Source organism: Bactrocera dorsalis, chromosome 2 (assembly GCF_023373825.1).
Source record: "Bactrocera dorsalis isolate Fly_Bdor chromosome 2, ASM2337382v1, whole genome shotgun sequence".
Classification (NCBI taxonomy): domain Eukaryota; kingdom Metazoa; phylum Arthropoda; class Insecta; order Diptera; family Tephritidae; genus Bactrocera; species Bactrocera dorsalis.
This window is the reverse complement of record NC_064304.1, coordinates 61061356-61086036: the sequence shown is the minus strand read 5'-3', so window position 1 is coordinate 61086036 and position 24681 is coordinate 61061356. Positions and strand designations below refer to the sequence as shown.

At 33.1% G+C, this 24681-nt stretch overlaps 2 protein-coding genes and 1 long non-coding RNA gene across 6 annotated transcripts in view; 2 read left to right on the top strand and 1 right to left on the bottom strand.

Annotated features, from left to right (window-relative positions):
- Window positions 1–24681, bottom strand: part of LOC105221823 (coiled-coil domain-containing protein lobo) — a 481480-nt gene that overhangs the window by 311137 nt on the left and 145662 nt on the right. The gene's annotated exons all lie outside the window — the stretch shown is intronic.
- Window positions 1–24681, top strand: part of LOC125776828 (uncharacterized) — a 226253-nt gene that overhangs the window by 72956 nt on the left and 128616 nt on the right. The window lies entirely within an intron of this gene.
- LOC105225717 (protein distal antenna) lies at window positions 1560–20732 on the top strand. 4 transcript variants are annotated; one of them, XM_049449986.1, is made up of 2 exons: window positions 1560–2685; window positions 17397–20732. In XM_049449986.1, exon 2 carries the CDS (start codon window positions 17450–17452, stop codon window positions 19592–19594), a length of 2145 nt encoding a protein of 714 aa, XP_049305943.1. In that variant the 5' UTR covers window positions 1560–2685; window positions 17397–17449; the 3' UTR covers window positions 19595–20732. The 4 variants fall into 4 exon arrangements, with proteins under 4 accessions (XP_049305943.1, XP_011202621.2, XP_049305944.1 ...); XM_011204319.4 differs by having other exon boundaries at window positions 1560–3263; XM_049449987.1 differs by lacking the exon at window positions 1560–2685 and adding an exon at window positions 4255–9356.

Here is a 24681-nt window from a genome sequence, read left to right as displayed (position 1 = left end):
AGTAATCGACGGATGAGAATAATTTGCAAAAATTTTATTTAATGTATTGTATTATTGAAACGAATGTAAACAGAAACAACAACATCACGAATATAAACACACAGACATTAATAAATAAGAAGATACATACATATGTACATATCTAGTTTTCACTATTGCTTACTTTAGTAAGTCAATGTCCATCCATAGAAAATGTATGTACATACATACATACATATGTAATACATATTATTATATGATCGTTTTAACCGATTCGAGGAAAATGTGATAAAGTATAATAGTTATTGAAAAGTGAGGATATTAGAAGTAATACAAAAACCATAGATGTTCCTTCTTATGTATATACATATGTATGTATGTATGTATGTCTACATAATATAAACAAATCTACAAACCGATTTACATTTTAGTGTAAATTCATGTATGCATTTGAATATGTGGTCTTTCAAATGTATTTCTGCCTAACCGAAATGATGCAGCATTTGGTCATATACATATGTAAGTATGTATGTATGTACCTAACTTTGCACTCGTATGAAGATGTACACATACAGCATATACCCAACAGGTAAAGGTGAACTGGTCAACACGTTAGACGAGAACTGAGACGATTAATTTGCAAGAGCTCGAGTTAACCTTAAATTATTTATTGTATTTAATCTAAACATTAAAAGCTAATGAAGAAATAGTTGACAATCGCAAATAATTTAACTATTAACATAAGAACTCTTTTAATATGCATAACTGTGATAATTTTTTTTTCCAGTGTTCTTGCATATACTTAGTTCGTTCGTTGATGTAGAAGTCACCGTCTTGGTCTATGCCATTTTTTCAATCTTGTCCACCTTTGTCTTTTATATTCATTTCCATTATGCTTTTGTGCTCTTTCCTGATTTTCACCCGTTTTGGTCAAGTCATGTATGCCATATACATACAACGTGATACATAAATACGTGTACCTACATACATTCATTAACAATAGAACGCTCAATTATGCGTATACATTTGCATGCCTGGTTGGGAGTATGTTTCACATACATATCTACGTATACATACATACGTACATCAGCTTTACTGTTGCCTGCAAACTCACAAACGAAAAGCTGAACCAAGTCTTCCTATTAAACACACACCCCCTGTTCCTTTCAGACAAAACAGGAGTTCAACGTAAAAACGGATTCGTATATCGCACCATGTTCAGTTGTTAATCTCATCATACTACAGTACTTGTCTCTACGCAAACCCGCGTTTGCTCTGTCCTATGCGTGTATACGTGCGACGTAGACACTACCCCACATACGTATGTACATATACATATATATGTATATCATCTACACATGTATCAAAACACATCTTATATTTTCTAAATAGGCGCATTCTACACGTATTGATCCATATATTCAACCTACCAACCGCTCAGGATGGCCAAGCTAGCCTAAGCAAGAAATAGGCCTGATGCTCATTCATATGTACATATACATACTATATATATATATGTATATATGTATATACAAATATATGTAGCACATGTACCCATAGGTATTTAAGTATGTGTCCGTAGTGTCCGACAGCATAGCGGTCGCAGTCTCCGTCGTAGTAGCAGTTATCGCAATCGTCTTCTATGTCCTCGCAGTCGTCGTTGACGCCACAATGGGTACCGTTAAGAAGGAAGAAGGATGCAAAGGATAGCTTTGCCGAGTGTCAGAATTGTGACAATGACCACCACTTTGCCAATATGAGTTTATATTCATTTATACGTACATACATACCCATACATACATATGTATACTGTATCTTGAAAAGAAGGTATTGAGGTTGACGTACATACATATATATATATATACATACATATGTACATAGGTCCACACAATTACACGTGCTATAATATGTATACTCACACCTTATAAGGGTATGTGAGATTGCAAATATCTACATATGTACTTATGTATGTATGTCATTTGTGCGAATGTACGGTTGACAGGACACAACAGCGAAATTGTGCCCGTGTAGACGCGCAATTGTCCGATACGGTCAGCGGATTACCTTCTTTACCGTCTTCTTCTTGCTGATTGTCAGCTGGCTACGACGTTGCTATCTTTGTCGCTCGCTTACGTTACGCGTCGCTCGCCTATTAATCATTACATTTTTGGCTGTCACTAAAATCGGTGGTGTGGTTTAGCTTGGTTCAGCTTGGTCAAGAGCGCGCGCAACTGACCAAATGCCCAAAAGGAAGCACTGCAAACACACGCATAAACACATACCCTTTAATAAGTTCATGTGCATGCACATATTAAATACACACACAAAAACAATCGCACATATGCACACGTGCTCATAACCATGTTGTATCCGTTAGTAGTAAATTTGAACGCAACTACACTGTCGTACAATAAGGCGGTAGTTTCTGCGACGACCATGATGGTGGCGGTAAATTTGTGCAAATTCAAATACTTTCGCCGCTAAAATTAAACTTCGGCGCTCACTAGGTCCAGTTCAGCGACACTCGCGTTCGTAGTCGCGCTCGCGCTCATAGTTGTTGGGCCTTATTTACACTCGCGACAATTTGTCGCCTTGCCGGTACGTCGTTCATATTCGAAGGTTCGCAAAGCACCGTTGAACGGAAACACAATCACATCCTTTGGACACGCGGACGAGACAACAGCGCCACGGTGAAGGCATAAAAAGGTGACAAAGTTACGATCAATATAAATAAATGTGCTTTTCCACGTTGCGGACATTACTACGCGAAGTGACAAATAATAAGAAGAGAATAAAACTTAATTTCAGTGAAAGTGTGATTATTTCTAATTTGATAACGTGTGTATATACTATGTAAATGTATGTATGTATCAATATGTATACGAAACATGTATATTGATCCATATTAAAGTGAAAAATCGTAAATATAAATCTTCAAACATTCAATTGTCCAATTTTGATTTAGTAATTATGCTAAAATTTCCGCGATTGTATTACAAGTGAGATAGTGACGATATACATACATACATACATGATTTATTAAATTGTTTGAAAGGAAAACTGTTGCACTGAAGTGTCATTGATTACACTGCTTATGGTATACATATGTATGTATGTACATACATGAGTAAAAATAATAGTTGTACGCTATTGTGTATATGTTACGTTTTGTATTGAAGATTTTATAACTTAGGCAGAAATAAAAGACAAGCTAATAAAATATAAAGTAAGGAATTGCTTTGAAGCAGAACCTCTTTCATTCTTCGAAGTGTTTCAAATAAACGGTAAGTATGATATAAAAATTTAATAAAAAATTAAGAAGTTTCAATGTAAGGGAAGGACATGACTTAAAAAACGAAAAACAAAGAAACTGCAATTAAATATGTGAAGTTTTAAATGTGATGTAATGGGGTCACGTAAATATGATAAGACAACTTTATGTATCACACTTGGTTAAAATTGATCGAGTAACGCGCTTTTATTAGTTTTCAATAGAACTGTTATCTGAGTAATGAGCGCGGTTATCATCGGATGGGATTACCACTGAAATTTTAGTTTAGCAGCTGTGTCTTTTTTTCTAAATTTAACGATTTTTAATTTTAATGAAAATACATTTACTTTTGGTTTATTTTACGAATTTTTAAATAAATTTGAGCAATGATTGCTAAAAGTAAATAGTATTTCTCAAAAATCTGATATCTGCATTTTCAAATATACTAAAATCGTAGACAATTGAAAAACAGTTATAATAAACATGTAGGCGTGGATCGCAAATTTGTCTTTTTTAATAATATTGTTTCATGTAGCCTCTAAAAAAACTCATTTTGCAATAAATCTTTGGCACGATATGGGCGGATAAATAAGGGGCTCAGGATTAACATATACCCACACTCACTTTGGAATATTTGTATCTAAAGTTCAACAATTTCATATAGGAAATTAACATTCACAGTTTATGTGTTTACATTCATGACTAATACCCATGTTGCCGCATATTGTGTTGTGAAAAAATAATCAAAATTAATTTTTTATTAATATATAAAGGAACAATGGTTAATAAAAATGTATAATGACAGATAAGTTATATACTATTTTGCTTTATAATTCTTTTTTATTATTTTTTCACAAAACAAAATGTGGCAACACTAATACTTATCATAAATGGAAGTCACAAATCTTTTGAAACTGTAGGAACGCAAAATAGTTTATAAAATATATTATTATACATATATATGTATTATATATATATTTCAAAGTGTACGGTGTAATTAAAAATATATTAATTGAAAAATATTATACGTGCAATTTGAGTAAACATAGTGAAATAGCATGTGTTACTTTTACAAATTTTTGGACTTTAAATACAAATATCTCGAAAACTATAAGATTGAGGCGGGTTTATGTTTTATTATTTTTTTAATTCTGAGGACCTCCTCTATCCATCGGTACCATCAAATGACGGCTCCAAAAGAATCGTAATATTGCCACAATTTTGACAATGCAGCTAAAAATAAATAAAGCACGATAGAAAATTGCTAGTTTTTAGAAATATTCGAACACAATTTAAATGATGATGTAATAGCTTTTAAACTCAATGTTTATTTAATGTCCTATTTAATCAATTGTCCCTAACAATAGCCTCGAGAAGACTTTAGTTTTTGAAAATAAAAGTAGTACTCAACAATAACGAAAATATTGTATATCCTATATTCAAATTATTAATTCTATGTGACCAATTTCGTTTGAATGATCGTTAGGAATTTTCAACAAAACCGTTATACATGTTGAGTGGTTATCATAGAGGCGTATACACGGCTACTTTTTCAAAAGCTTTAAACAGCAGATGCAATATCAAACTCCAATGCCGGGTACCAATTTATAATATTGTAATTCAAATTATAGTTTACAATAACAACTTTCCTTCTGTGCCAAGGAATACATGTATGTACCAATTTTGATCATAATTTTTTTTTCAAGTTATCGCTTGCGCGAACAGACAGAGGGGCAGATATTCACTCAATATTCAACTCGTCTTGTTAGTTATAATATTTAACTCTATATCTATTTTAATTAGTTTTAGGTGATACAAAGTACTATACTATTATATGTAGTTTGTAGCAACATGGTGCGAGAGTATACAAATTTTGTAAAGGAGGATTTACCAACGGAGGATGCAAATTGTTTACTTCGTCAATATCTGTTTAATTTTGATTTTTTCTCTCAGCATTCTCTAGATTAAGGGATTAAGAGGTACGAAGTCAACTAAAAGACGAACAGCAGTATATCGGTTAAGAGTAAGTCGAATAGTATGTGTAACAGCTTATATTTCAAATTTAAACTTTTAAAACGTGAAGTCAATATACATTTACGAATTTCCTCCTTTATGTTTCTCTTCAACCTCATTTAACAACAAAAACTAATAAGGAATGGTTTAGATCAGTTGTGACCGATTATTTTATACACTCGCAACTTGCAAAGATTAAAAGTATGAAAATATTTGCAGGTGTTGGCAAATCGTTGCGTTTAAAAAATGTTGCATTGCATTTCATCGTTATTCGACGAATTTACTTCAATTTTCTTTGTGTCTGAAATAATTTTATAAAAATCGACTAATGACTATATTTTTCATATTAATGTGTGGGACATACATATGTTAATAAATAATTTATACGCAAACTGGTCCTTCAGTTTCATACATCTTTTTAGATACTATTCTGAATTTTTCATACATACTTTCTTTTCCAAGAATCTGTACATTTGTCGATTGATATTGGACCTTTATATAATTTAGTACAAACTAACTGATTAAAATCAAGTCTTTTTATGGAATACTTTTTTACTTTTTTATTTGAACGGAATTCGGCACGAATTATTGTCTAAAATAAAACTATAATTTTCGAAGAAATTGTTTAGATCGGATCACTATAGCACAAAGATGCCATTCAAACTAACCGATTAAAATCAAGATAAAGAAAATTTTATAAACTATACTATACAAAATTAACCTGTGAAGGGTATTATAGCTGCATCAACCAAAGTTAATGCTTTTTCCTGTTTTACTTTCGAATACGAAAAATTTTCGCATAATTCGGAATTCAGCACGCATTATTGTCCAAGGTATTATAAAATTATAATTTCCGAGCAAATTGCTTGGATCGGATCACTATAGCACATAGATGCCATTCAAACTAACCATTTAAAATCAATATGACGACAATTTTATTACCATCAATGCTATAAGAAATTTACCTATAAAGAGTATTATAGCTTATTTGCGGTCAAAGATAAAGTGTTTTCTTATTTTACTTCCGAATGTGAAATATTTTCGCATAATTTTATTGATGTATGTTCTACACAGTTATGCGATATTAAGTCAGCCGAATGAGCCATTTTGATAAATTAAGTATATGATAGGAAAATCAACAGAGAACATCATTCAATGGAATAAAGAAATAATTACAGGTTCACATGTAGTACATGACGACAGGAGTAATTCATGAGGCCAACTTTTCAATATTTTGTGACCCCATGTTTACACGGTTATTTTGATGTAAAAGGTTAAGTTTCCTTGACAACCTTGTCTACTCTTGTAACATGTTGCTACAGTTTTGTTTACATAAAGGCTGTTGGAATAAAGCTAATTTAGGAGCGACGTTCTTATATTACATTGCAAAATGATATTCTATCACATCTTTAAAAATCGAAAAAGTCGAAAGTGGACCATTACTTTTTAAGCCCCAGATATCGAATATGTGGACTCAGTGCCTTAGCTAAGTTTTCAAACGTCCGGCTCACTCAACTGACATTGATGATGGTATGTGAAGAGTCATACGAGAATTTAAAATTTTATGCCATATGCATCGGTCAATTTGTACGATATCTTACCAAAATTAAGTGAATCCAGGTCTCATGTATTACATGTAATGATGCATTATTCTAGCAGACTTCATGGTGAATATAACAATGTATATCTGAGTTATTTTCATAAACTTGTTATCAAGTAACCCTTCCTATCCCATCTATAGTTGTGTGAGTACAGCTGCTAATCTACAACATAATACCAAATAAAAATTTTATCAGAGAATGTCGTCAAGCTACCGCAAGCAATTTTGTATATTTTCGAATACTATAAACTTTTAATGCGAGCAAACAGGTGGAGGTGTCGAAATGTACATTACTTGCGAAATTTACGGTTTGCATACGTTGACACCACATGTACTTTAGATTTATTAATTTATGATCGTTCCAAATGAATTATTTAACAAAAATTGGTGTTAAAAAATCGTTGATTAAAAAAATTGTTGCCAAATATTTCTTAAGAATTTATTTTGTGCATTTATGCATTAATATCATTAAAATAACATTTATAGTTATAGTAATTGTATATAAATGCTGCAAACCGATTTCTACAGTCCTCCATAAGTGATAATCTTATTTTGGCATCCAGCGCAAACACAGCGACAATTATAATCCACTAGCCTGCAGCATCAGGGATTTAAATTTAACATCTTTTGTTGGGTTTATTTAATATTGTATTACATCTCATTTGAGTTAGCTATGTTAAATATATGTACGTAAATATTTCGGACGCGAGGCAAGCTTATAACATACCAATGCGTCGAATAGCGAATGTTGAATTCTTGCTCAAAACATTGATCGCAACATGTTGCTATAGAGGATAATAATTTTTTTTTAAACCTAATCGAAATAGGTATAAGATTATATACGTAATCTGTAAATGATCAGGGTGACAAGAGGAGTTGAATTCCGAGTGACTGTCTGCCCGTCTGAACGTGCAAGCAATACATAAAAGGTGTCCCTAAATTAACCGAAGATTTTGGCTTAATATGGATACGCTCCATACGATACGATGGAACAAATGTCTTCATTATTGAGGCCGAAGTTCGAAAAATGCATAAATAAATGAAGATATTAATTAAAATGGCGACAAATTTAAAATTTATTGCAATTTTGGGGTACGCGTCCCAAAGAGAGCATGTGGGTTTTCCCATAAGGATAATATGATTTCAAAGTGTCGTTTCGGCCATTTTTAATAAGTCATGATTTGTATTTTTTTGTTTCAATTCAGTAATATTTACGTAAGAACAACGTTTACAAATTAATCAATTTAAATTATTAATTAATTATTTAAAACTTTCGGTTCTGGTGCGAAGAAAATCAAAAATTATTCATGAATAACCATCACATTTACCTAAATTGGCAGTTTGGTGTAGTTTTTTTGGCTGTTATAACCATCAGTCCGTTGATCTTAGCAACATCTGGTTCTAACAAGACCAGACTACGTGCCACACAGCATGTGCAACTACTGAATTATTGCGAGAAAAGTTGAAAGATTTAATTATTTCAAGTAATTGTGACGTTGGGTGGTCTCAAGAAGTTGTGACTTAGCACCATTATACTACTTCTTTAGGGGTTATTTGCAGTCATTGGTCTCTTGAAGCTTTAGAATTTAATATTGAACGTACTATTCATGATATATGGCTTAATTTAGTGGAAAAGTACTCGAAAATCATCAACGAATTCTCTATCGGTTGTTCTTTCTTCTTCTTTACTAGTGTAGAAACGGCTTACGGTTTTAGCCGAGTTAACAACAGCGCACCAGTCGTTTCTTCTTTTCGCTACGTGGCGCCAATTGGAGATTCCAAGCAAAGAGTTGAGGTCTTCCTCTTCCTCTGCTTCCCCCCGCACGTACTACGCCGATTACTTGTTAATGTCGTTGTATATATCATACAGCTCATCATTCCATCGAATGCAATATTCGCCGTGGCCAACACGCAAAGGACCATAAATCTTTCACAGAACTTTTCTCTCGAAAACTCGCAACGTCGACTCATCAGATATTGTCATCGTCCATGCCTCTGCACCATATAGCAGGACGGGAATAATGAGTGACTTGTAGAGTTTTGTTTTTGTTCGTCGAGAGAGGACTTTACATTAACTAAAAAGCATTTGCATTTCCTTAACTACTAGTGTCTTTTTTAAGGAAATCGTATCACTCTGTACCTTGGCATACATTGGAGGTTGATATTGCATATGTATAAGTGGGCTATTACTACGCCCACAAAATTTCAGTAGTTGGAAACCAATAAAGTGCCGTAATGAACCTACATACAACTTAAATTATAAAACTGTAAATTTGTCCAGAGCATCGGATGAAGAATGTCTGTGATTGAAAAATTACAAAAAGTAGGCTTGTCCCGGCCTCTAATTGGTTGAATGTATATATCTCACACACCATTTTAACCAAACAAGAAGGCAGAGACCTCAAATTTACACCCGAAATGGACTTAATGCTGGCTATCATTAAAAATTGGACGATGGACTACGGGCATGGCACTGAAGCGAAATAATATTAAGTGAGTCTATGATTTATAATGCACATACATGTAGAAAGATACCAAATTTCATTGTGATCCATACGGTTTTTCAATTTTAAGGTGAAAGATTTGAACGGAACTTAAAATTGTAATAGTTGTAGTTGTAGGCCAATTTCACCAGTTTTTCCTTCCGTACCAGCTTTCTCTTAACTTTCTGACATACTTCGTTTGCAAGTGAGTAGTACACTTTATTAGTTTTCAGTATTACCTGAATTTACCAAGTATGTTGGAAGAATAGAGAGGGTTGCCTTTAGCAAGTTTGGTTAGTATAGCTTGGGTGTTTATTAATTTCATTAATCACATACATATATCTTTTTTCGATTAAATGCAAATAATGAGCTAAGTTCGCCTATCTTTAGTACCAACCTTACTCTGAGAAGTGTAGCAAATTTTACTGCATATCTATCTCGATTAGTGTTAGGTGTTACCAGTAATCGTAGATAAACCAAAGTATTGTGCTCTTAACAATATTTGGCCTTGATAAAATTTTAATTAAATATATTAAGACGTGAAAGATTATACAAATTTGTAGTACGCAAACGAAATACTCAAAAGTAGGCTATTTAATATTATGGGATCTTATTTCACTTTTCAATTATTTACTCAAATTTTGGCTATTTACTATTATGGGGTATTATTTCACATTTCAATTATTTTTGTTGTCTTCGTTTTTTCCATATCCAGGATTGCAAACATAAATCATAAACATTCTTTTACCATAAACAATTCTTGCGGATTTGTATGCAAATTCCAAGGTCGCGTTATATACCACAAGTCGAAAACAATTTCATAAGGTTCTACATTGAATGTTTTCGCTTTTCGTATATTTCGTAATCAAATTTCTTCAGGATCCCGATATATGAATTAGAGTTTATAATAAAAACGAATTTCCTGACACACATATAACTATACATATGTTCTGGGTATAAAAAAACCTGTACATACATACATATTTGAGCAATACGTATTTATGTATGTATTTTATTCATATTACATTATCATCCGGCAGTATCAGCTGATTTTCATTCACAATCCGGGAAGCAAGTAAATAGCACAGTTCAGAACTTCTAAATGTATTTATATATATATATATATATATCTACGTGAAAACACATGAGCATAAAACGAGGGAGAAAGGAATTATCATCTGATTCGTATTTTTATTTTAGTTCTTTTTTATTGCATTGTCTCGTCACAACAAGCTAAGCATATAAAACACATAAAAATCAGTATATGGCACACTGATGTTACAATATTTATACACATACAAATTGGTATGCGTGCAAGGGAGCTCACAGCTAGCAATGGACCCATAGCAAAGCATTGAGAAGCTACATATAACACATTTTTTCCTTTCTCTTATATTTTTATATACTCTGGTGTTTACATTTATACATATAAAATGAATGAACCATTAATACCAAGTAATATATACATATGTAATATACTCCGACATATAAGCAAAGCATTCCAAGATACAAGTACCAGACTTGAATAAAGGCTTACATGAACCGTACATATGTTTTAAATAGTTTCCTTTGTTGACCTTTATTTGCCAGACTCAAATGCAGTCATTGGATAGTAAACTTTTATACATATGTTCAAACTTTGATACTTATGCACAAATGCATTATGCATTCATAATGTTTGTACTACGTTTACCCACTCATTATTATTACATACTATATATGTATTCCTGGACCTTACATTTATTCATACATATGTACATATGTATGTATGTATGCATATTTTCACATTTAAATACCCAACGGTGGGGATTTTCAAAAAAGTTTATAGAAATGTAATAATAAAATTTATAAAATTTAAAAAAAAATAACGGCACATATATGTACATTAGGGTGATTCAAAAACATTTTTTTTTTTTTCGATTGGTACTCGGAAAAATAAGTTCCTAGACACCTCTAAGAAAGCCTCTCTAAATATGAGTTTTTAATTGTTACGGGAAGGTCCTCCTACATACAGTTTTCTATTTTTTCTTATTATCAGATAGAAAAATTTATATCTCGCTTCCAATTACTTGAAAAAGTATTTTGTTCCTTAGATTATGTAGGAAATTGAATGCTCTACAAAAAAGGTCTGCAAGATCTTTTCGTAAACTCAACCGTTTAAAAGATATTGACGGTTGAAATTTGATTATTTTTGGGAAAATTTTTTATTTCTTATGAATTTTATAACTCAATGAAAAAAATCATTATGAATGATGAAACTCGTAGGTTTTTGGAGAGGCTTTCTTAGAGGTGTCTAGGAACCTATTTTTCAGAGTACCAAACGAAAATTTTTTTTTTAATCCACCCTAACAGGCATTGATGTTTGACGATGAATATCTCGTAAACGCTTAACTTAATCGAAAAATCATAGGAGACCATTTTTATAGAACAGTTAATTTCCTACATAATCTAAGGAACAAGATATTTTTTCAAGTAGTTGGAAGCGAGATATAAATTTTTCTATCTGATAATAAGAAAAAATAGAAAACTGTATGTAGGAGGACCTTCCCGTTACAATTAAAAACTTATATTTGGAGAGGCTTTCTTAGAGGTGTCTAAGGACCTATTTTTCGGAGTACCAATCGAAAAAAAAATTGTTTTTGAATCACCCTAATGTACATATCTTGGAAAAATTAATAATTCACTTACAACTATATTAGCGTAGTCACTTTGGTTGTTTCTAAACAGACAAGTGTAAAGATATTTAACTTCCCTTTGTTTGTAAGTTTTTAGCAAAAATAACATATATACATAGATGTTTCAGAAATAATATTCTGTTTCTATAATGTTTTGTGTAATTGGTAAAACATTTCCATTTAGTATCCTTGCTCAAATACGATTATTTGATGTTATGACGAGATTTTTTTTTTGGCTTTTATAATGTTTCCCTTGATCGCGCTTTTTCACCAATAATACACTGATAAAACCTTTCGGCTTGAGCGTTACCCAGAGCATTCAAATTTGCCGGAAAGAAATCCATATCAGCAGCATATGTATTTTTAAGATCATACTACAAGACAAACCTCTATATGATATTATTCGATCATTTATCAAGTCTTTGTAATTTCCCTCTAAGTAGTTCCCCCCCGTGGATCCGTGACTGTATATGGTACATATCTAAGTATGATTCAAGTTAGTCGAATACAATAGTTAAAAAGTAGTATTAATAAAGGTATTTAAAAAGAGACAAGCGCATATGTTATAAGAGGTCAGAAACTACATATATGTAACTGTCCCAAACAAACTGAGTGTGATTGACACAAAATTATTATCTGAGGGGACAACAACATAAACAACAAGTAAGGAAGGGCTAAGTTCGGGTGTCACCGAACATTTTATACTCTCGCATGATAAAGAGATAATCGAGATTTCATTATCCGTCATTTACATATTTTTTTATTTTGCTGTAAAATTAATTGGATTAGTAGTTCCTGAGATATGGTTTTTGGTCCATAAGTCGGCGACGCCAAGCCCATTTTCAATTAAAAAAAAAAAACCTGATTTTCGACATAACCTTGGTATGGGAGATGGGCGTGGTTATTATCCGATTTCTTCCACTTTGCACGGACGGACAGACAGACATCCGGATTTCAACTCTACTCGTCACCCTGATCACTTTGGTATATATAACCCTATATCTGACTCTTTTAGTTTTAGGACTTACAAACAACCGTTATGTGAACAAAACTGTAATACTCTCCTTAGCAACTGTTGCAAGAGTATAAAAACCGTCCCAAAAACCTTGTTACAAAAGCAGTGTAATTTAAATATCTTATTGGTTATTCCCAATAACGTGAACGGATAAACGCTTAACTACTAGACGTTTTATTTATGTGAATAAACTTACTGAATCGTGTTCCTTGAATAAAATGTCATCGTAACTGAGAGCTTTTTGCCATCGTCTAACTTTGCAACGGCTGATGCAAGTAGAGCTACTTTTTTCAATAGTATTTTTTTCACAGATCACGCGTGAGTCGTGTCAAGCTATCATGTTATTTTAGTTCAGTATTGTTTGGCATTTCATCATGATCAAAGTTTAGAAATTGTTCAATTTTATCACGAAAATTCAAGTCTGTAAAAAATTTATTTCACGCGCTTTGTTTAACTTATGGTCAACATAATCGGCCTATTGAGCGTACTTCTCGCAACACCATCACCTATCTTGAGACCCAGTATTCATTATTGTATAATATTCGATCGAATATAGCACGTCCAGTAAACATTGAAGATGGCAGTGATAGCAACCGTAGCTGGGAGTGTACGAGAAGATCATATATGTAGAGTCGATTCGGCTTTGCGCAATGTACGTCGAAATCTTAAATTGAAACTTAAAAAATACATGCAAAAACTAAAACCACACGACATTCCCAAGTGATATCGCTTCGCTCTATGAAGTCTTGAAAAGTTTCAAGAGGATCCGACGTTTTCGAGTCAAATTCAGTTCAGGTCCATTCTGGCTCAGTGGATATATAAACAAGCAAAATTGCCACCTTTATAATGAAGAGCAATCTGATTCAAAAGCTGCCATTCAATCCAGTAAAACAACGGTTTGTTGTGGTTTGTGGGCCAGTGGAATGATCAGTCCATATTTCTTCAAAATTGACGCCATGATAACCGACTATTTGATGCCTGAAATTGAAGGTCGGGATCTCGACGACAATTGGTTTCAACAAGACGGCGCCACTTCCCACACATCACATCTATCAATTGGCCACAAAAATCGTGTGATATCACACCATTCGAATTTTTTCGTGTGTGGATTTGTAAGGTCTAAAGTCAATGTGGACAGTCCCGCTTCGATTCCATCCTTGGAGTAAAACAACACCAGTGTCATTCGTCACTTACCAGTCGAAATGCTCGAACGATTTATCGAAAATTGGACTCAACGGATGGACCATCTGAGACGTATCCGCGGCAAGCATTTAAAAGAGATAATTTTCAATAGTTAAATGGCAAAAAATGGACTTTCGAATGATAATAAACATTCCACGTTAAATTTGAAGTTTATTTGCTTTTTCTTTAAAAAAAAGTAGGGAACCTCGAAATAGATCACGCTATTCACGTTCACGAAAAGCTATTTTTTTGCAAACATTACAGAAAATAAAATTATTTTTTCAAAATCTACTGGCGTGGCACACCCTCGAATAGGTTTAATGTGCATATCTCACAAACCATTACAGCTATTTTAATCAAACTTGCCGAGAAAAATGTTCCAAATACATCTACCGATACTGTAAAAATAGATAAAATGAGATGATAACCACGCCCAATCCACATATAACGGTTATGTTGAAAACTATTAAAAGTGTAATGCCTCAATAAGTAATTGAGTCGGAAAATTAAACGAACTAACTTAATGGAAGCTGGTGTTGAAATTGAACAATGGTATCGCCAACCTTTGGCTAAAATCTTATATCTCAAGAACTACTTCACCAATTATACGCATAACAATATTTTTATCTTCTAATGTTATGAGTGAAATCAGGATACAACCCATATTGAAATGAAAGTTTTCAGACAAAAGCGTAGTTAAGGTATGCAATTTTACGTCGAAAAATAATGGAACTAAACTCGGGCCATAACTCTTCAAGTTCCCAGATACCGAATATGTAGACCTTAGTGCTGATAAATGATTTTTTTCCGAAAAGATCTGTCAATCTGCAAGCTGTAATCTGTGTTTTGTAAAACAAAATTAGGCTTAAAGCTGAATAAGAATGAAATTGGTCAAGATAGTGGTCGAAAGGTCATATCCCTGATAAATTGACTTCCGACTGACTTTTTCCTCGTAACCTAATTGGTTAAATTTTTTACACGCCTATAGGCTAGGGTTGTTCAAAAACTTTAAAAAATATAATAATAAAAACAATATAAAACCGTCAAGCAGAGGATCTTCCCACTACAAGGGCTTACAGTACCAAGCGAAAAACCCGTTCTTTTGCCCACACTAATATAGGCAGATTATTTTACAAATATTACGTACGTCTCGTTTGGTTAATAAGATTGATTTCAATAGAATTAATAGATTTCGGAAACGAAACAAAAAGAAAAACTAATTAAGTCTATTTTCATTAGTATGCCAACGCCGGGAATGATATACATATAATATGTATTTCCTCGCTTTGAAACGTACAAACGTGGGAGTATAAGTCGGTTGGTTATACCCGAATATTAGTTCTCCCTCTTGGTTGAGGCAAAATTTATATTCAGATAAACCACATTAAGCGAATGCATATTACGAGCATATGGAAGGGTGGAAAAAGTCCATATAACTAAGTTATTTTCGGAAGAAATTCATGAAAAGACGAATTATTTTCCAAACTGTTTTTGATAATGCTTGAGAAATTTGAATAAAATAAAATAAAAAATATCTTCAGCCTTTAAGATTATACAATGCATTATTCTCTGTATTATCCTCTAATTATCACTTCAACATAAAAAATATACATATGACTTTTTGTGTCAGAGCTATTCATAATGAAATCATCTTAATTAACTTAAAAGAATAACATATATGTACATATGTATATCATATATATGTATGTGTGGCATAGTTATGACTCTTTATAAGTTTTCAATTAACGGTATTTTGTGGGCGTAGCAATGATGGGCTCCTCTGTAATGCTAACCTGCATATATCACCAAGGACCACATGGACCAGAAATACAACTAGTATCGTCGTTTTTATTATTGTTATATATGTACATATGTATATAACTATACCATATATCCATCTCGGATTAATTTTAGGTGCTACAAAATAGATGCAACATGTTGCTATGAATTTGTTAATAATTACATGCGAATTGATGTCTCTTCAGCCAAACAAGACCTGTTTAATTTTTAGTCGTATTCAAATTTTCTCTTACAAATATCTCTTGCAACGTATTTCTATTCAAGAGAAATTTATACTTCTCTTATTCAAAATTTCTCTTGCGTTAATAAATTACGTATCCTAGCATTACATATTGATTCCCCACTCGTTAGTTCAAAAGCAATAACCAGCTCCTGCCTCTCTTCATATTTTTGGGCGGAGCTAATGCTAATATGAAGTGGTTGTTTTTGCTAGGCTTCTATAATGTAAGACCGTTTGCCACAAAATGGGGAGCCATATGCCTTGTGCATACCTGTTTTCATGATGTGCCTTAATGATCCCACTGTGAGTTGCAACATACCTATAGCTTGGTTGACGAACGAACTCGAACAAACATGTTGCGCTCTTGGTATTGTGTTAGGGTTGTATATCTCTTTGGCTGCAATGAGTACAATGAGCGTACAGGTAAACAAATCATAAATCTTTGGTCACGTGCATAAACCCGACTCCCGGGCACCCGACATAGAGCCGACGAAATTTCGCTTGTTGCTTATTCGTAATTTCGCGAGGAAATGTATGTCTCCGCAGTCGCAACTACGGTTGGGTACAATGCGGTGTCGAAGGAAGCGCACCAATTAGCATTTTCCATTTCAGTGTGTTGCATTGTCTTTCGTCCACTAAAAAGTAACACGCTATGACTGCGTATCAGCGTTGTTATATGTAAATTTAGATAAGGGAGAACAGCGGGCGTTACTTTTGATATGGTGAAGCTCGTACCAATGACTGCCTGGCAAAATAAAATACTTATGTATATTTATACTCACTTTGCATAACATACACTTGCTTACCAATGTGAGGTCGCATGTTCATGAAAAACGTTTCAACATGTTTACATACTATATAAACGGCGTGACACGGTTTTGTTTACACAACCGAAAGTCACAGGTATACCGTAAAACTTATTTAATATTTTAAAAGAGTGGTGCATTTCTATTGGATGTAAATAGTAGTACTGTGGCAATCCTGCCCCAGTATGTTAATTTTTTAGGAGAAAACAACCCTTGTATATAGCAAACATATTGTATGCCTTCAGATAGCGAATTTTAATTTCTTGCATCTCTGGGTATACTGATAAATCTATGAAAGATCCTCTAAGTATTTCTTTGACATACTGTTATTTATATACTTTCTCTTTTGCAGAATTCAAACTGTTCGAAAACGGTCTGAAGTTGGATATCTCCAGCTATTCCCATATGAATATTCGGATGACTACAAAGGGCAAACGCCCATTGCGTAGTTTGACTCCAAGTGATAAAATCAACGCCATTCAACGAATTCATGATGGAGAGTCCAAAGCATCAGTGGCTCGTGATATTGGAGTCCCAGAATCTACATTACGTGGGTGGTGCAAAAACGAGGATAAGCTGCGTTTTATGTCACGACAAACTGATAAAATAACAGCTGATTCATTGGCCGAAAAACTGGGAACATCAGCCGCTATTCTCGTAGGACCTCCCGAAAAACGTCAAAAGTTGGACGGTAGTTCTGTACCCTTCATTTATTCTAATAAAATTAAATACGATGATATGATGTATAAACGGTCTCCGCTAAATGGTATTGACTATGCGTCAAGCAAAACACTTTCAGAGATTACTTTCAATGGCTTGTCTACAGACTACGTTGCTTTCAGCAGTGCTGTAAAGAATAATAAAAGTTTTGGCACTGACGTATCACGTCAAACAGATCCAGCAATTGCTGCTATAAGTCCACTCACAAGCCTATCTCAGCTTTCCGGGCTCTCTGGCCTTGCACAATCACCTCTAGCAATTAGTTTCAATGAACTTACATCAAATCTAAATATTTTAGCACAGTTAAATCCTGGACTGGCAGCAATGTCTTGTCTAAATGAATTAGGGGCTACAACAAACCCATTACGTAACGTAAAAACAAAACCTCAACTACAATTGGAAAGTCCTCAGAGTGACTGTGGAGATCGACAACAAGGGTTGTCTGTTAAAAATTGGGCGAAACAAAAATCCCCATCATCGACTTCTGAAGAATCTTGTTATGGACTTAACCTACGTTTAAATGAAGATAATAATAATAAAAACAAAATTAAATGCCCTAGCCCATCTCTCGCACCATCGCTTTCTATTTTATCAGATGATCCCTTAATTTATTGGTTGAAGTCTCAGCAAGCAATGTTGGGACTGAATAATATATATCCATCGCCACTAGCACCGCCAATGGGGGCATCGAGTCCACCTTTGCGCTCTTCAACACCACATCAATCAGCGAAACTTCATGTTACTACCCCATTAAATGTTTCTGCATCAATTACCCCATCGACTGCACCTTCTTTGGATGGTAAAAACTCCGCATGGCTTAATTGGTGCAAAGCTTTGGGCGCTAGTCTTAATTCGTTAGCACCAACTACAGCAGCCGCTGTTCTTCATGGCCCACCAATAAAACAACAACATCAACCGTCTTCCATTGCGACCATTTCAACAGATATTGAAACTACTGCATTGACATCAAATATATCCACTCAAAATTCTCAATTGGAAAATATTCTGTTTACTCAACTAACAAAAAGTATTGACAGCTGTTCAACGGAAAGTTCAACAATACTGAACAATACCCATTCTACCCATATGGAAAATGTAGATTCTTCAAACAAGCCCGAAGATCTATCAGCTCGCACGGTAAAAAACAATTTAACAGCTACTTCACCATCACCGACAGTACCAGCCCAGAACTCAACACCAAGCCCTAACACAGGAGAAAGTTTAGTTCCTACTCCAATACATAGCCCAAATGAGCAATTAATAGCAGAAGTTCCCAATTCTCCCCTTTATAATGAAGAAGCAGAAGACTGCGGTACAAATATGTCAGATTGCAAGGACGTTCTGGATAATTTATTGTACAAAATCAATAACAATCCGTCTGTAATTTCATTAAGTAAAGCTACTACCCCGACAAGTGTCGAAGGAGCAGATGATGATGGATGTGCAAGTGAATCTAATATTAGCTATGGAAGTGACAATAATCAAAATAGTAGCGATGAAAATGTCAATAACAACAATCATTCCAATAAAACAGATGAAGAAGAACGCTTTAAATTATCGGCGTTAAAAAAAGAAGATGAAGATTATGAAGCCATAAACCATGGTGAACAATTTCTTAAATGGTTAGAAAACTGTAGCAATCCTCGCATAACGGCGTCACATTTAATGCAATTGAGATTCCTTATATCAGCGCTAAAATCTAATTGCGATCCTAATGATGAAAGTAGCCTGCATAATTTAAAAAGTAGTAGTACGGAAAAAGCTCCTGAAAATATTGTTGATACATTGGAAGATAACAGTCTTATAAATAAAGGGCGTCGTCGAAAATAGGAAAAACCAAAATCGACAACAATAGAGACAAAATCCTGTAATCCAAAAAAGAGTATATTATATTATGAAAATCTTCGGAGTTCTTCAATTGATATAGTAACCTTGAATAGGCATTCAATTTTATCGATATATAGTGTTAATACTGAAATCACTGGATAAAGTCAAAGGAAGGAAAGCAAAAAATATAGCTTAATTTGTAATATCGATAGCGAATCTGTTGATTGAGATATCTACGTACTACTAACAATATACTTACGTTTATTTATGAATATATATTAAAATTATTTACATACATGCACAACGATATTTTTACTGACTAAATTGGAATTGCATTTAATTTGCTCCTTTGTCAAAATAAGAGTACTAACAAATGTAACGGAAGAGATAGTGCGTAAGGTCTGAAATTTATTCTGATATTGAACTTGACTTTTAAAGAAGTAATGAAATGTTTGAAGATAATTTAAGTCGAGCTTTTTCCGTCTTCTATATATTACTTTTAATACCAAAAAGTAGTACACCTTTTATTGGTTCTAAACCATTTGTAGTTTTATATACATACATACATACAATGGACCAATAAAGTTTACATACACCTAGTTCTCTTAAATTACGACACGTTTATTTGTTTCAAAATGAATAAATTTTGTGGTTTTTTTCTATCCATTTCAAGATATGTATATTAAACATTAAACATTGCATATGAAAATATTTTTTTTTTACACAAATATAGGGTGATTTTTTAAGAGCTTGATAACTTTTAAAAAAAAAAAACGCATAAAATTTGCAAAATCTCATCGGTTCTTTATTTGAAACGTTAGATTGGTTCATGACATTTACTTTTTGAAGATAATTTCATTTAAATGTTGACCGCGGCTGCGTCTTAGGTGGTCCATTCGGAAAGTCCAATTTTGGGCAACTTTTTCGAGCATTTCGGCCGGAATAGCCCGAATTTCTTCGGAAATGTTGTCTTCCAAAGCTGGAATAGTTGCTGGCTTATTTTTGTAGACTTTAGACTTGACGTAGCCCCACAAAAAATAGTCTAAAGGCGTTAAATCGCATGATCTTGGTGGCCAACTTACGGGTCCATTTCTTGAGATGAATTGTTGTCCGAAGTTTTCCCTCAAAATGGCCATAGAATCGCGAGCTGTGTGGCATGTAGCGCCATCTTGTTGAAACCACATGTCAACCAAGTTCAGTTCTTCCATTTTTGGCAACAAAAAGTTTGTTAGCATCGAACGATAGCGATCGCCATTCACCGTAACGTTGCGTCCAACAGCATCTTTGAAAAAATACGGTCCAATGATTCCACCAGCGTACAAACCACACCAAACAGTGCATTTTTCGGGATGCATGGGCAGTTCTTGAACGGCTTCTGGTTGCTCTTCACCCCAAATGCGGCAATTTTGCTTATTTACGTAGCCATTCAACCAGAAATGAGCCTCATCGCTGAACAAAACACGCGCGCGAAACACATTTCGAACCGAACACTGATTTTGGTAATAAAATTCAATGATTTGCAAGCGTTGCTCGTTAGTAAGTCTATTCATGATGAAATGTCAAAGCATACTGAGCATCTTTCTCTTTGACACCATGTCTGAAATCCCACGTGATCTGTCAAATACTAATGCATGAAAATCCTAACCTCAAAAAAATCACCCGTTATAAAAAATTAATGCTAAAGCTTAAATGCGCCTAATTCATATTTAAAAAGTTTACGTACACCAATGATTATTTATATAAAACAAAAGTAATTACAATAGTTTTACCGGTTTTTGCCCTACATTTTGTTGCAATTATTGTCTCTAAACGTCGACGAATGCTCCCCACTCGATTTCTAGTATTATTTCCGGATATTTTTACCCACTAAGTCGATGATCCGTTTTTTAGTTTTATTTTAAAGAAATTCAATGTTTTCGAATATGGTTTTCCAAATAGTTCCAGATATTTTGAATAGGATTAATGTCTAGTGATTGTTGGACCTATGGAGCTGTTTTTATTTCCATAACAACCCTGCACATACATGATACAATGTGTATTTTAGGTCGGTATCCTGTTGAAAATTGATTTTGCTGCTATTAACAGCCGATTTAACCACACTTAAAATTAAATTTTTTTTTAATGTTCAGAAACATATGCTTAGCCATGTTTTCACTAATAAAGCTCAAATGTCTAACTCTAGATGCAACCATACACCCGTAAACCATAACATTACCCCCACACCTTTTACCTTTGACAATACCTTTTTTTCTTACGACTCTTCAGTGATCTTTCTCAACACTTTTCGTGATCCATTCGAACCAAATATATTAAATTTTGATTCGTCGGGGAACACAATGTTTTCCCAAAACCAATACGGTTTGTTTAAGCATTGTTTAGCAAACGCCGACCTCTTCTTTTTATTAACCTTACTTATGTATGGCTTACGACGTGCGATTCGTCTATGATAACCAGCACTCTTCAACACATTCCCTACTGTTTGAGTATTTATTTTTTTTGTGTACATTTCAAAAATGGATAAACAAATGTTTCTGAACACTTTAACAAATTAATTTAAATTTCAAGTGTGCTTAAATCGGCTGTTAATAGCAGCAAAATCAATTTCCACAACTTATCTTGTACGTGCAGGGTTGTTATGGAATTAAAAATAACTCCATAGGGTCCAACAATCACTAGACATTAATCCTATTCAAAATATCTGGAACTATTTGGAAAACCATATTCGAAAACATAGAATTTCTTTAAAATAAGACCAAAAAACGGATCATCGACTTAGTGGGTCAAAATATCCGTAAACTTTTTTAATATGAATTAGGCGCATTTTAGGCTTTAGCATTAATTTTTTATATTTGTGTAAAAAAAAAAATATTTTGATACGCTATATTTAATGTCAAATATACATATCTTGAAATGGATAGAAAAAAACCACTAAGTGTATGTAAACTTTATTGGTCCACTGTATGTATGTATATGTTGACAATATGTTAAATGAATTGAATTGATTGAAATTAATGAAAAAATATATCGTCGACTAAAATAAAAAATAACGTATGATCAAAAAATTCGAAATTGCGTGTTTCATTGATTACGACTACTACTTCAAATTACATACATATGAGGATAAGCCTGTCCAACATTTTAAGGTCCTTCTATCAGATATAATCCAGTTTTAACCAATATGTAAATTTTTTCTCACTTATGTTTCATTTTACAACATGTACCATTCTTTTCCCTGTAAATTTCCGAAAATGTTACGTTATTTTGGATTTTACTGACGATATGTAATTCCATATATGCTGGTAGTAGTAAAGAAATTTCTTAAGGACATAAGCGTTCAATTATCATAAGATATATGTATGTACATAAGTATATGCGTCTGACCAATTATTATTTAAAAATCAAAATTTCTCGTTTTGCTTAAGTCAACTACTTTAACGAATTGCCATATATGTCTGACTTCTACATATGTCTAAAAATAAAGAGCTTATTTATACCAATGTATATACATATGTACATATGTGTGTACTTACAGACATGAATGCACACATTTAAATGTATTTTCTAAATGAAGAGCTGTTTTAATTATCGATGTGCATATGTAATATTCACAATTACATACACATATTGAATTTTTATTCATAAGATCTTCCTTTACTCTGAAAAACTTAAAATTGTGGTTCTTATTTTTTATTTACTTATATAGATTTAAAACTAATAAATGTAAGTATTATAGTTCTAAATGATCCAAAACTTTATAAAATGTTGTAAGAAATTTTGCATCCCTGCATGCATAAGATTTCAAAAAATTTTTTATATACGAAAAAATGTATAATATTTTATTTCTTGTACATATATATAATTAAAATTAAACTAATTTGTATGTCAAAAAATTATTAATTTAGTCTTGTATAAGTATTAGAAAATTTTTATCGGAATGTACGATTGTTTAATATTATTAGTTAATTTTAAATCGAATTTTCTGATAAAAAATCTTTTCAATTTACAAATATGCATTATGTATACAATTTTTTAATGGCTTACGGGAACGGGTGCGTGTTTCGAATTCTCAACTTGGTAAGGCATTAATTATATTAAATATAAATGAAGAAACGCGCAGAATGAACATTTGTAAGCAAACACCACCTTGAATTTAGAAGAAAACTATGATGTTCTTTGCAATTTAAAATCGTATTTTCAAGATCCTGAAACTTGTTTTCATTTGCAAACATGATAAACTAGCTGGCAAGAAATCTGAATCAAATGAGGCCTCTTTTCCAGAAGTAAATAAATTTGAAAATTGCCGAGTCAATCGTATTAATCTGAAAAAAATATGTTAAGCAACTACTTGACCGATGTAAACCAAATTTGTGCGTACCATTAATCTGATATGTTTATTTAACATATTTAGGAATTTGAATTCCTTCTGATTAATTGTTTTGAAATATATAAATAAAGCACGTATTAAGACACTGAAATAAAACTGTGCAAAAATAATTCGTCTGAATTACAAAGCATTTTTTGCTCATATTAGTGTAACCTGGTGCTGAAACACTATTCGATACTTAAATTATACACTCGTGGCCACGCAAACCTAATCGGTCAAGACTTTCATGTATTGTGCATATTTGACAACACATTATAGCGGTACTTTTTGCGGCATAGAAATTTTTTATTTAGAAATAAGTTAATGACATGTTATTAATCAAAACAAGAAAAAACGTTAACTTCGGCTGCACCGAAGCTAATATACCCTTCACAGGTGCATTTATTTTAGTAACTATGTGTTCAGTTTATATAGAAGCTATATGCTATAGTAATCCGATCTAAACATTTTTTTCGAAGATTATATTATTACTTGAAGCAGTAATCCATGTCAAATTTCGTGAAGATACCACGTAAAATGCGAAAGTTTTCCATACAAGCCGATTGATTCCGATCGTTCGGTTTGTATGGCAGCTATATGCTATAGTAAGCCGATCTGAATAATTTCTTCGGAGATTACATTGTTTCTTTAGAAAATAATTTATACCAAATTTTCGTGACTATATCTTGTCAAATGCAAAACTTTTCCATGCAAGAACTTTTTTCCG

Excerpts from the sequence above, each read along its gene's own strand:
- LOC105225717 (XM_049449986.1), top strand. The coding sequence starts at position 17,450 with ATGAATATTCGGATGACTACAAAGGGCAAACGCCCATTGCGTAGTTTG.